Below are 14,192 nucleotides of genomic sequence, written 5' to 3'. Positions count from 1 at the left end.
GGAGAGAGATGTGACAGTGGCACAGCCGCGGTGTTTCCCCACACCTGTGTGCTGCTGCCATCTCCTCCCTGTCCCTGCTTGCTCTGCAACACCTTGCTTGGGAAATCAGAGTTTCCCTCTCAGGGGACAAGTTCTCATTAAGCTATGGATAGAACAGCAAATTGAATATGTTAAAAACATATCAAAAATTAAGACAAAATAAAATTAAATAAGAAAATCAATAGCTTCATGCAGCTGGATGTACAGTTTTAAATGCAGGCCAACATAAGGCATTTAAGCCCCCTTACCCAAAACAGAAGAATGAAGTGGTGTATAAGTCTTGAAAGCCATCTCTTGTTCCCTGAATTTTTTTCTGATCCCAGTTTTTCTGTATCTGTTTCACTGTATTATTTACAAGCAACTTTTAAAATACAAAGACAGTTTAATTTAGCGAAATACAATTCAACATCCAGTTACAAGGTGCTTCACTGTGGAAGACAACATCCTTCATCACCACGTGTCCAACTTAGGCACAACCTTCAGCATTGACTGCTGAGGCTGGGTTTGATCAGTCCTCTGCTTAAACTTGTCAAAGCAGGGTCTGGATTTGTTTTGCTTTCTCTTTTGGTTAAAAGCTGTAGTTTATGGACAGAGACTGGTCATGGTGATCACAAAAGACTCATACTTAGTTCAGTTCTTCAAATGAAAAAATATGTTGATTTTTTTTTTTTTTTTAATAACACGATTATTTTTCTTTATTCTGCAGAGACCTAAGATTTAATAGGATTAAAGAAATCCAGCCTGGAGAGTTTAGACGGCTTAAAAACCTGAACACACTGTAAGTTCTTTATCAACCCTAAGGCGCTTTCCTCTTTTGATTTAATAAGATTCATTTGGTAATGTGCCAGATTTGTTCACTTTTCACAGGTAAGTAGTCTCACACATTTCAGTTTTAACACAGGTGAGAGACTGAGGTTTAGGCCCAAAGCAATGAAAGCAAAACCAGGTGTGTGTCTATTAGAATAAAAAAGGAAATTATTTAAATCCTAATGTTCTAGTAGAATGCTTTAATTGGAAATACAAAAAATACAGACCTTTACTATAGGTTTTTTTCCAAATTGTGCAAAATTACTTTGGTGGGATATCACATAATAAAACAGAGTAATGTCAAAGCTGTTCAAAGGCTCAAATGTGCAAATGTGTTGCAGTTACAAAATATGTGACAAACTGTAATGTTTTGAACTGTGCTATTCTAATGTGATCAACAAGATTGCCAGAAGTTAAATGTTTTTGTTCCTACTGAGCTTCCTTTTACAGATGTCTCTATTAACGTATAGATTGGTGAAGAGAAGTCGATGTTTTCTAAAAGACTTTCACAAACCCATATTGCCAATAGTATGTGTATTATTGTTTTAACTTATAAGAGTATGTCCTTTGTCATTCCTTCAAACATCAACTTTTGAACAGATGCGTGTATGTTTCTCTGCTACATTAGCAGACGTGAGGAGGAATAACAAGGGACACTTGTTCATACTTTTAAGTGTACGTAATTTACGATTGCAAATTTGACTGTTTTCTAGAACACGAGTAGTGTATGAACTGAAATAGAATACAATGATACCAGTGAGCTTGGGGCTGTTACTATCTGTTTATCCTGCATGAACATAACAAAAAAATGTATCGAGGCATCTTGTAGTGTATGTTCACACCAGAAGAAATGATGTGACTTTCCCCAAAAAGTATATTGTCCAAATCTGTGCTACCAAGACATTTTTACTAGCTATCCCTACTCCCAGTCACCCTTGATCATACCTGTGTTGGCAGCTGATCCCCAGTTTCAAATCCCACTTTCTGTCAGAATCCAGCCTCAAGTTTTAACTGTTCAAATCACTGATCCAAGATCCACAAGTCCAATTAAAGACAAGATTCATTAAGTCTGGATTCCATTCTCTTCATAAAACCATTGCATGACAGATGAGGGCAAATCGGTAAATACAGATAGTTGTGTTCCTGCATGATGTAAAGTGCCCAGTACACACAATACCACCAAGTAACATCTAAGAAAAGTCATTTCAATGCACCTGTTAATGACAAATCTTGGTTAATGTCAATTTTATTAATTTCAACCCCCTGTGTAGACTTGGGACGAGGATTTTTTTTTTGCTTCATCTTCATTTCAGATACCCACAGAAAGCCACATAATTCCAGTTTTTAGCTTGGTTTTTTTTTTTTTTTTTTTGTCTAATTTTTTTGGTTTTCTCCTGAGTAGTAGTGGCTGAACAGCTGTAAGCACATCACTTTTTTTTTTTCTTTTTCTTCTAACAGTTACTGCTAGGGAAAAAGCTTTTTCTTTTGTTACTAAATTTTCATTTACTGCTACATTTACACCTACTATTATACTTCTTTTTTTCTCTACTGTTCAAGTATGTTAAAATAAAGAGCTGTTTATTTCTTTTCACAGGCTTCTAAACAACAATCAAATCAAAAGAATACCTAGTGGGGCATTTGAAGACCTTGAAAATCTGAAATATCTGTAAGTTAAATGAATGCGATTTTTTTGTATCAATATGTAACTGAACTTCTTCAATGGGAAAGTGTTTTAATCTGATTCACTATCTCAGCAGATAAACTGCTTTGAAAAATATGTGAAATGAATTTATGAGGTGGGGACAACTATAGATCTTTGTTTCTAAAAGTAGATGATTTGAGATTTGCTAATATAAGACTGATACCTTTAGGCAGTAGATTTTAAAGGTCTTACTAATTGCTTTTTAGTATATGCAATTTAAAGATAATCTAAAATGGCATATGGTTAGAGGTTTAGGAGGTCACTTCTTTAAAGGTTCACTGAAACCATCACACAAATACTATTTAAGTTTATGTTTTGAAAAGTGGTTTAAAAGCAGCTAATCCAGGATTGATGTTTACAGAAACTTGTAGCTTACATAATCTTTTAAAATACTCATAAATTGCTCAGTGGATTCAGTATAAAATAGTAAGAGAAAAATCAAGTCAAAGTCAAAATAGAAAAGTACTTGTATGACCATAAGGTCTGTGTCTTCAGGCAACTTGTATATTTTAAGAATATCTCCTCCCATTTTTAACAAACATACCAAATGTATTCATTATCTGAATAAACAGAAAGCATTAAAAATGTTATTTTTATCTGCAAAAAATACTTTAGTTGAATAGTAAGTCATCATGGATTCTCAGCTCCAGTCTCTTGAGTCCACCTCGTGTGGTGTCACATAGAAGAGTTTAACTCCGCTGTCTTGGAGTATTGATCATTGCTTGAGGGCAGTAAAGAAAAAAATGGTCCCCTTGAGATTTCATTGTTTTGAAAACAATTTAGAAGCTTATTTTTTCCATCTGGTTTTCAAGAATGCTGCCTTAATATCTCTAAGGATGTTGGAGAAGGGAGGAAAATAAAAATCCCATAAATCTGTGCAGACGCATTACCTAGTTTTCTCCACTGTGTTTGATTACATTTCATGGTCTCATTTTTATGTGTATTGTTTAAACTCTATTGAACTAGAGGAAAAAGAATACTGAACAGTCTATCCCCGTGTGTTTGTATGGTGGATCTGGTAGTGGAGTACGTAAGGTCTACTAATTCAGGATGGCTAAGCTTCCTTCCATAGTCAGCAACTCTGCAGAAATACTACTTGGTTCTTATTTGTTCTCGATTTTGGCATGCTTGTCTTTGGCTAGCTGTAGTAAACCTGAGATAAAACTCATCTATGGACTCCATTCAGTTCAACAGAAGAGTGAAAAGAGATAACTGAACTATGTGTTGTTTGTTTTCATATACATGTAGTGAAGTTTATATATATATCTATGTATATACACATATAGATATACTGTGGAGAGGAGGATCCTTTCCTTCTTCTTGTTCCCTGGAAAATTTGGATATAAAGTTCATTGTGGTAATGCACTCAACTGCAGAGAGCTCTTCTTTAAAGCCCCTGTTTTGCGAAAATAAACCTTAAGATCTTTTTGCCTATTTCAATGGTGATATAAATGTTCAGCCTCGAACTGTATAGCCTTAGCGTTATAAAAATACTGGTACTGGTCAGATATTGATATAGAAGACTCAAATGTACCAGATAAATACAGTTCAGCTGTGAAAATGTTAGCCAAGTAAGTACATGCTAAGTGTATTCAATGGAACAAAGGAAACTGAACGGACTACTTTTTCCTAATAGGATGAACAAAAGTAGAAATTAGGGGGATGAAAATTGTGTTATTTATTAACAGTCAAAAATATTGTTCAGAATTCAATATTATATAACCAAATCATATGAAATATTGGAGGGTTTGAATGGCCTGATCCTGTGGATATTTGCAAATCTAACTTGTATTGTCCTGTTTTAGAAAATGAGATCATTAGTCCCTGATGTTATGTTCTTATGAAAACTGAAGTACTAGATTGCAGGTGGTCCTGAAAATGTATAATTCACTGAGTAATTTTAGAAAACCTCTCATTTCTCAGTGGCTTTGATTTAGTGAAATATAACTATATAGTAACATAAAATATATAACTATTAGTAAATATAGTTATATAAATACGTATACAAATATATTTTTAAAAGTCTGAGAGATAGATGTTAAGGCCCATTCTTGTATCTCTGCTGGAGTTTTCCATCTTTTAAACAAAGGTTTTTCCATCAAGGCCGACAGAAGTCCTGGGAATTTCAAGTGCTTCTTTGTACTGTTTGTTTCTGAAATTCAGATTAGAGTTCTATCAGTTGTATATGTTTTCAGAATTGTTTGTCTTGAAAACAAATTTTGACAGAGTAATAATATTTTCTCCAATTCCTTTGCATTAAAAATATTATTGTAAAAGTTGTTCCTTACATTAGAAAAAGAAAATTATGCAAATATGATTTTTTAATCTTATTTTTTAGGATTATTTATTTTCTTGTTCTTTATGTAATTGAAATTTTGACAGTTTTGTTAACAGTCTTGCGTGATCTCACTCTGCTGTTTGTGGTAATAATTTGTCTTTAAATTCCTATACTAAAAGTTGGAAAGAAATAGATGTAATTACTATTGTTTTGCTATGAAACCAAGAGGATACTTTTTATTTCTGCTTTTCTGCCTGTCTTTCTTATTTCATATATCTTAGTGTCGGTAATAAGGTTCTTTAATAAGGATCAAAAAGGCATTAGTAGCTTGAACCTCATTCATAATATTATTTCTTTCTGCACTTCGGTGATTCTGTATAATGTTTTTTGCCTTACATTCCCTCTCTGCAAAGGATTATAGAAACAGTCTTGTCTGAAATAAACTTTAAAAGTTGTTGTCATATGAGCAAAATACTTGTTAAATTGTCTGTAATTTGTTGCTCCTGATACAAGGTGTATGTATCCGTGATGTATATGGTACACTGAATATATTTAATTGACATCCTGTGAGTTATTGAGTTTACTAACTAGAGTCGCTAGTACAGAAAGATGAGAAAGAAAAGCTTCCCAACTGTGTAATATAGTTGCAGGCACATTTGTGGAAACTTGGTGGGAGAATCCTTCCCAATCCTGAAAGTCAACAGTTTATTCTCCGAGACGGAAGATAATTGGGAACTGAAGGCAGAGACACACAGAAGTTTTGGAATCAGCAGTGGAAACAATGAGGTTAAGTTAAAAGGAAAGAATTTAGGACGGGTATATGGAAAGACATAAAATATAGATAAGTGATTACAAAGAGCTTTCCAGATAAAGAGAACATGCTTGATTTACAGAGCAGTAAACTAGAAGTGAGTGTCAAGAAAGTGAAGGAAATAAAAATGGGGAATGAAAATGACTTTGGCAACAACACTGAGACATGTTCACTTAGTAAGAAACGGAGAGGTGAGGAATCACACATGGCAACAGTGCAATAAGCAAATGATAAATGGAAATTAAAAATGTATGAAATGTATATTTTCTGGAAGTACTAAAAAGTAACATGGGAGATTTGTTTTGCATTGGGCGAATGAAGTAATAATGGTAGAAGATATGCTGTAAGTTGCCAAAGTGCGAAGTTGCTCACCTCACCCTCCAGAAATGGGACTAGGTCACGTTTCCTTCTGTGCCTTTGACTGCCATTGCTGTCATGGTCATGTGACTTTTTCCTTTGAATACCTCCTGTGATTCCGGATCTCATTTCTTTGCAATTCATGTTGCCGATTCCACACACTGTCTCTTTTATGTCTCTATATACATCTCTCTTTGCTATATTTATTTGCTTTATTTACTCTACACTGCATGATAATACCATTACTTTGAACATCTTTTTTTCTCCTGTTCCAAACAGACGTATCTGGATCTCGCTTTCCTTAAATCACGTGACTTGCAATATAGTCCATAAAACCCTAGAATTATCCTCCTAGGGTATCTGTCAAACATTTTAATATAAACTGCTTCTTTTCTAATTTTCTGATAACCATTTACCTACTTTTTGTTCATTTCCCAAGTGTAGGACGAGTACCTCTGGCTTCTAGCAGCCTTCCTTGCATTTCTGGAAAGAGGGTTGGTTTTTTTTTTAAACTCTTATGAAAACAGTTAGTAGTAATTGCCAGAAAACACATCTTAATCCACTGTGTATTCATCCTTTCAAAAACTCTAACAGTTCAGTTCAGCTTTTAGGTAAATCAAATTATAAAGTACTTTGTCCTTAATAATACTTTAAATCAGTTTTCTGCTAATGTAACTGGGATAAATGTGGAGTTGTGTGTTTTGGTTTGTTTTTTTGGGTTTTTTTTTTTTTTAGTGCAGTTTCACTTGTTAGGCACAGTAGCATTTTAGAAAGACATAAGTATTTTTAATGAGTGCTACTTAGTTGTATTTTGTATTCTGTCATCTCCTTCATTAGGCAAGCATGTAATTTTTTATCTTTCTGTTAATATCCTCAAGGAAACATCTACATGACTAAATGAAAATGTGGTTAACCATCTATCACAGGACATACCTTTTTGTACCCTTGGGGTGGCTGGGTTTTCTCTGTGGAGGGGGGACAGGATGGACTGAGGTCAGCTGAATGTCCTGCAGCTTGAGGGTTTTCTGATCAACATGGAAAAACTTGTGGTTTAAAGTTCAATCCCAAATGAAGTCCTACCACAGTGGCTTGGTAAGAGCTTCAAAAGTGGACGTGAAAGGCTACTCCCTTCCCTGCAGTATGGTGGTAAAAGTCTGCAAAACTACAAAGTAATTATCCAGGTCTGCCTCTAACCCACCCTTGTTCTTCACTCTGCCTTACTTTGTCTGCAGAGGGTAAATAAAAGTTGCATCAGTGATTCTAGTAAAACTTTTTTTTTTTTTTAATTTGATTAATTCAAACTGCTTGAATAAAATTTTTCACATACTCACAAGAGATACTTAACTGACGCTAATTATTAAAAGCATCATAGCACACTCAGGTTCACTGGTATAAGCAGACATACAACACTCAGAGAAATAAGAGGAATTTCCGAACAGCCAAGTGGAGTGTATTAAGAAAGGTAAATAACACTTTGGCTGTTCAGTCTTTGAAATTTTCTAAGGAGTGAGAAGAAATGGTGTATTTGAAACTATCACTGGAAAATAAGATAGGAATCTGATATCACACAGATTAAAATTAAGGAGAGACAAAATTGGAATTACTATGATCCTCAAATGAGTTGGTAAATCTGAGTCAAAACAAATATTTGAATACCCATGAAATGATGTTTTTTGAAAATAGATTAATTCCACATCCAAAATAAGTGTGATATACACATTCTCTCTATTTTAAATTATTTTCAAAGTTTTACAGTCATTTCACATGACACTATTTTTTTTTTTCAAGTTTAATTTGTTCAGAGTTTTGAGCATTTAAAGAAACTTGCAGATTTTTGCTTATTAGTTATTCTATTATTGGAAGAACTCTGCTTTTCACTCAGATGTCTATATTAATTAAGCACATTTGAGCCTCATGTGAGATTCATGTATTGGGTTCTCAGCAAGCAATACACTGTAAAACTAAATTTAGACTCAAAGGAAAATTACTACTTCATATTGTCCCCCAAAGTTATCATGAGGTGAACATCAGATGTCTACCACTTTTTTCCTTATTAGGCCCTATTGTGAAATGTTGCCCTTTTTCAAGTCAATGTGAAAACCACCATGAGTTCCAGCAGAGCCACTATTTAATCTGTTGCATCAAAAGAACTTTGCTATATTTCCAGTAAGTTACTGAAAACTGTAACAATAGAAAAGCCAAACCCACTACTAATAAAATGCCTGCTAATAGTCATTTGTGGTCCGAAGTCTCTTCATCCCTTTTTCATAGAATCCATGCCTGATTAACTGAGTTTCAAACCATTTGTCATTAATTGTTAGAAAGTTCTTACTGTGAAGCTGTTCCTAACCTAACACAAAAAGAGTGGCTGACTTTGAACTCCGATGTATTTTTATTTGCTGCCTCCCTGCAGAAACTACAGTAATCAGTAATTTCTGCAACACCCTCTCACTAAAACATCCTTATATGTAAAGCATGATGAACTTTATTATCTACAGTGTTCCATCCTGTTTTATTTTTATTGTGTAGAAATGGTATAGACAGCACACGTGAACATACTGGTACTCTGTATGTGTTTATTCTGTTTATATTATAGAGTATCAACGGGGACCTAATGTCCATATTCTACACAGTGATAAAACAAATATACAATGCTGTTTTATGGATGCAATGCCAATATTCTAACTTGTGTTTTTTTGTAAATTTTCAAAAGGTGACACAGGCAGAGTTATAGAAATTCTTACTGCTTGCTCTCCAAGTCCACTAAAAAGACCAATTCTGTCATGGTTTGGATACTTGTTCCAGTATCCACATAAGATATTTTAAAGAAAGTAAGAGGCCAATGGCATCCGCAACGTGTCACTTCTGATGCAATTCTGTCCCATTAAGATGAATTTATTTTGGCTTTTGGCAAGCCTATCAAGAAACTGAGGGGCAAAGAAACAGTAAGTAGAAACAGCGAGCACTGGGAAGCCCAAACCATCCAGGTGACAACCTCAGAGCCTACAGTGCCCCAGACTTTTGCCTTTCCTGGCAAATATTTGGGATGAAATCTCAATGACAAAGTATTTTTATGTGTACATGTTTCATTTTTGTTTTGTATATTTTTTCTAATATGTAGTTGAAAAGCTGTCTACATGTGTCAACTTAATTCTTCTTTTCCACCTTCATGTAGCTCTTGTTTGTGTACTAATATTACTGATTGTTTCTTGTTTCAGCTATTTGTACAAGAATGAAATCCAGTCAATTGACAGGCAAGCATTTAAAGGACTTGCCTCTCTAGAACAACTGTAAGTGCCTTTTCTCTTCTGTGCTGTCATCTCCATGGTTCCCCTGCAGAGGAAAGTGCACGCCTTGCTCCGTACCTCCTGCCTGCATGCTCTGCATGGCTGCACGCCCTGGGTTGTTAGGCAGAGAGCCCCAGAATCACTTGCATGTGGAAAAACAAAACCAATCTCTGTGTCAAATTCCTCATGTCCGTGTTTGTCTTCTGTTTGTGATTTGCACTCCCGGTGTCCCTATACATTATTACATAGCTTTGATGAAGTGCTATTGTGCAAAATGTTGAAAACTGATGTGTATTGCTTAGAGAGAGATTCTTATTTAATTTCTGTAGGTTTTATAACATTGCAATTCCTTTGATTGCGGCAGTTACTTTGTTTTGTAACGGCATAACTAAAGCTGAATTAGTTTCTTGAAGTTTAATCCAGTTTTGTTGTATTTTAAAACAAGAAGAGATTTAAAAATTAAAACCTTACTATTACTGATATGCATTAATCATTGCCCTATACATACGTTTAAAAAGTATGAAAGTTCACTGGTTGTAATATAGATGTTTCAGTAAAGTCTTATAGAAAGATTGATTAAAATCACACTCCTTTTGCTGTATCTTAACTGAAGAATAATGGCCGTTGAAGAAGAATGAAAAATGCAGTCATTACCATGACAAAAACTGCTTGTAGTGATTCAATGAAGTTTAACTATATTTTGTTTTATAATCAGAAAGCATGGCTATGCGTTCATTGTGGTAATGTTTAGAAAAACAGAAAGAGCTATAAATGCGTGACTGTTTCACAGCTTGACTGCCAAATAACAGCACTAGACCAATGAGTTTTGTAGCACATACATTTTGGGGGTTGAAAATCTTCTAGGACAAACATAGATGTTGAAACTTCTAACAGTTACCAGTGTATTACAAATTTTCTATGACATGTACCAGTTTCCTTGTTACTATAAACCTCTAGTGGATATTAGTGGACACAGTGTGTATCTGAAATAAAATGACGCTTCATAAGGGTACAAAATGATACAATCTCATTTTAGAGGGCAATGGAACCTTTGGAAGAAAGAGCTTCTACACAAACCAAGAGCAATAATTATAGAACATATATAAATATGTCATTTGTTTCCTTAATGCCTTCCTCTTCGTCTTCTTCCTACTCTAGAAATGATTACTGAAGCATATAAGAATCATAGAATCATTTCAGTTGGAGGATCATTGAGTCCAACCATAACCTAACCTAACTCTAGCACTAAACCATGTCCCTAAGAACTTTGTCTAAATGCCTTTAAAACACCTTCAGGGATGGTGACTCCACCACTGACCTGGGCAGCCTGTTCCAGTGCTTCACGACCCTTTCCGTGAAGAATTTTTTCCCAATATCCAATCTGAACCTCCCTTGGCACAACTGGAGGCCATTTCCTCTTGTCCTATTACTTGCTACTTGGGAGAAGAGACCAACACCCTCCATGCTACAACCTCTTTTCAGGTAGAACGCAATAAGGTCTCCCCTCGGCCTACTGTTCTCCAGGCTAAACAGCCCCAGCTCCCTCAACAACTCCTCATCAGACTTGTGTTCCAGACTCCTCACCAGTTTTGTTGCCCTCCTCTGAACTCTCTCTAGTACTTCAATGTTTTTCTTATGATGAGGGGCCCAAAACTGAACACAGGATTCAAGGTGGGGCTTCACCAGCACTGGGTACAGTGGCACAATCACTTCCCTAGTTCTGCTGGCCACACTATTCCTGATACAAGCCAGGATGCTCTTGGCCTTTTTGGCCACCTGGGCACACTGCTGGTTCATATTCAGCTGCCTGTTAATCAACACCCCCAGATCCCTCTCTGCCAGGCAGCTTTCCAGCCACTCTTCCCCGAGCCTGTAGCGCTGCCTGGGGTTGTTGTGACCCAAGTGCAGAACGCAGCACTTGGCCTTGTTAAACCTCATACAACTGGCCTCAGCCCAACAATCCAACTGGTCCAGCTCCCTCTGTATGGCCTTCCTGCCCTCCAGCATATCAACACTCCCACCCAATGTGGTGTTGTCTGAAAACTTACTGAGGGTGCACTCAATCCCCTCATCCAGATCATTGATAAAGAGTTTAAACAGAACTGGCCCCAATACTGAGCCCTGGGGAATACCACTTGTGACCGGCCGCCAACTGGATTTGGGTCCATTCACCACACATCTTTGGGCCCAGCCATCCAGCCAGTTCTTCATCCATTGCAGAGTACACCCATCCAGGCCATGAGCTGCCAGCTTTTTCAGGAGAATGCTGTGGGATATGGTGCCAAAGGCCTTCCTGAATCTAAGTACACAATATCCACAGCCTTTCGCTCATCTGTCTGCCTTGTCTGTAGTTCCCCTGATTGTCCTTCCAGCCCTTCTTGTAGATGTGCATCAAGTTAGCCAACTTCCAGTCAACTGGGACCTCCTTAGTTAGCCAAGATTGCTGGTAGATAATGGAAAGTGGCTCAGTGATCACCGCCACCAGCTCCCTCAGTACCCTTGGGTGTATCCCATCTGTCCCCATAAGCTTGTGGGTGTCCAAGTGGTGTAGCAAGTCACTAACCATTTCCCCATGGCTTCATTCTGCTCCCTATCCTTGTCTTCTGGCTCAGGGGGCTGGGTGCCTAGAGCATAACTGTTCTGACTATTAAAGACTGAGGCAAAGAAGGCATTTAGGACCTCAGCCTTTCCCTCATCTTCTGTCACTATGTTTCTGCCCTCATCCATCAGGGGATGGAGATTCTCCTTAGTCCTCCTCTTGTTGCTGATATGTTTATAGAAACATTTCTTGTTGCCTTTCACAGCGGTGGCCAGGCTCAGCTCTAGTTGGGCTTTGGCCCTTCTGATTTTCTCCCTGCATAACCTCACAGAGTTCTTGTATTCCTCTTGAGTGACCTGTCCCTCCTTCCAAAGGTTATAAATTCTCTTTTTATTCCAAAATTCCAGCTGCACCTCTCTACTCAGCCAGGCCGGCCCCGTTGGCTCGCCTTCCAGCACACAGGGACAGCCTGTGTCCCTAAGATTATGTTCTTGAAGGCAGACCAACCTTCCTGGCCTCCTCTGTCCTTCAGGACTGTCTCCCAAAGGACTCTGCCAACCAGCCTTCTGAACAGGTCAAAGTCTGCCCTTTGGAAGTCCAAAGCAGCAGTTCTGCTGACCACCTTTCTAACTTCTCCAAGAGTAGAAAACTCCATCATTCCATGATCACTATGCCCAAGGCCGACACATTGCCCACGAGTCCTTCTCTATTTAAAAACAATAGATCCAGTGGGGCTTCTTCCCTGGTAGGCTCACTGACCAGCTGTGTTAAGAAGTTGTTTTCCTCTCTGCTGTGTTGTACTTCCAGCAGACATCTGGTAGGTTGAAGTTCCCCATAAGAACAAGGGCTAGTGATCAGGAGACTTCTGCACGATGAAGAAAACCTGAACAACAAAACACTTTTCTGTTTTGTTTGTTTTTTGGGTTTTTTTTCGTGGTTTTGTTATTCTTTGAGAGAAACTAAATTTAGTTTGATTTAGGAGACCTGTTGCATGTATAAGGGAAGAAAGAACCCAGTATTTACTGTGGCTGGCAGGATCCTTCTTAAACCCCTGTGGCAAAATTCTTAGCTGCTTATGTAGTAGAAATATCTTTTTCTTTGGAAATTTCTGCCAAGAGAATAAGATCTTTGGATCAGATCTTGAAACTCACTTGTGCCAGAGTAAATTCTGAAAAAAAACTTCATAGTTTTAGATGCTTGAACTCACTGAAGCCATACATATTTCGTCACCTAAACCTTCAGTCATGGCAGTCATGAAGGCAGAAAGTCAGCTGATGAAAACAGCCACTTAGTACCAGTTTCAACCCTGTTAGATCTGCAAGACATACGTTTGTGTCTGGCAAAGGTGACACAAATCTACAGGAAACTTGCCTTTTTTCAGAGCAGCAGCCAGAAGGCAGCCAGAGCACCCAGAAGGCAACGAAAGCTGCTTCTATATGCCCGAGCTTAGACAACTGAATTCCACCTGAAATGTCACAAATACTTGGCTTGGGAGGTCACATGTTTGTTGTATCTGGATCCCAAGATGGAGCTCTAAATGCAGTCTATTTCCAGATGTGTGTGCATTGCTTTTCTTCCAAATATCTATTATATTTTTTGAGATCTCAGCCTAAGAGCTGTATGTATCAGGGACCAAATGTGTTCTCTGCAGTCCTTAACTAGCAGGATCCCTAAATACTAGTGGACTTATTGAAATCTCTTTACCTGATCTCAGTGGAATACTAATTATGTATTTTAACTTTGATATTAACATACTATTTTTGTTCTTTATACGCTATGATTAGAGTTTGTCTGTAGTTTGTGTACACAGGTACATATTTTGTGGGGAAATTAATAGATAAAAACATCTTAAATATAGTGATGGAGCTTGTTATATTCACTTTATTTCCCTCAATTCAATTTTCAGTACCTCTTAAATGTTGCTGTGATTTTTTTTTAAGTTTTATATTACAAAGAGTTACCTATTTTTGCATATCTATGTATGAGAAGATATGCACATTTAACACAGTGGAGCCTGATTAAAGTCTTAGTGCTGCTAAAAATACCTACAGTAAGCAGTAATGAAAGAGAATTAATTATTAAACAAACAAACCCAAAAGGTATGAAAAATTTCTTGAGAAGTAAATCCTTATTATTCTAAAATAAGACTAACTAGGGACAACAAACCTAGATGACTCGAAACAGATATTTATCTAGCCTTATTTTAAGTCTTTAAAGAGAGGATTCCATAATCTCCTTAAGTATCCTCTTCCAACGTTTTGTATCATTACTATAATATCTTATTTAATTCTCTTTCCTCATGGTGTAAGCCTGTTAATTCTTGTCATACCCTTGGGCAGGGAAGGCTCTTTGATAAATGTGGTAAAAATATG

General features: G+C 37.0%; 1 protein-coding gene across 2 annotated transcripts in view; it reads left to right on the top strand.

Annotated features, from left to right (window-relative positions):
- Positions 1-14,192, top strand: part of PXDN (peroxidasin) — an 85,702-nt gene that overhangs the window by 25,522 nt on the left and 45,988 nt on the right. Inside the window, exons 2-4 of one of the 2 annotated variants that reach the window (XM_082047678.1) lie at positions 746-817; positions 2,441-2,512; positions 9,213-9,284. In XM_082047678.1, the coding sequence (XP_081903804.1) occupies positions 746-817; positions 2,441-2,512; positions 9,213-9,284 (216 nt within the window). The remainder of the gene's footprint in view (positions 1-745; positions 818-2,440; positions 2,513-9,212; positions 9,285-14,192) is intronic. The other variant, XM_082047679.1, reaches the window with a different exon arrangement.

Source organism: Streptopelia decaocto, assembly GCF_964273445.1.
Source record: "Streptopelia decaocto genome assembly, chromosome: 3".
NCBI lineage: Eukaryota > Metazoa > Chordata > Aves > Columbiformes > Columbidae > Streptopelia > Streptopelia decaocto.
This window is presented reverse-complemented; position numbering and strand designations above follow the sequence as displayed.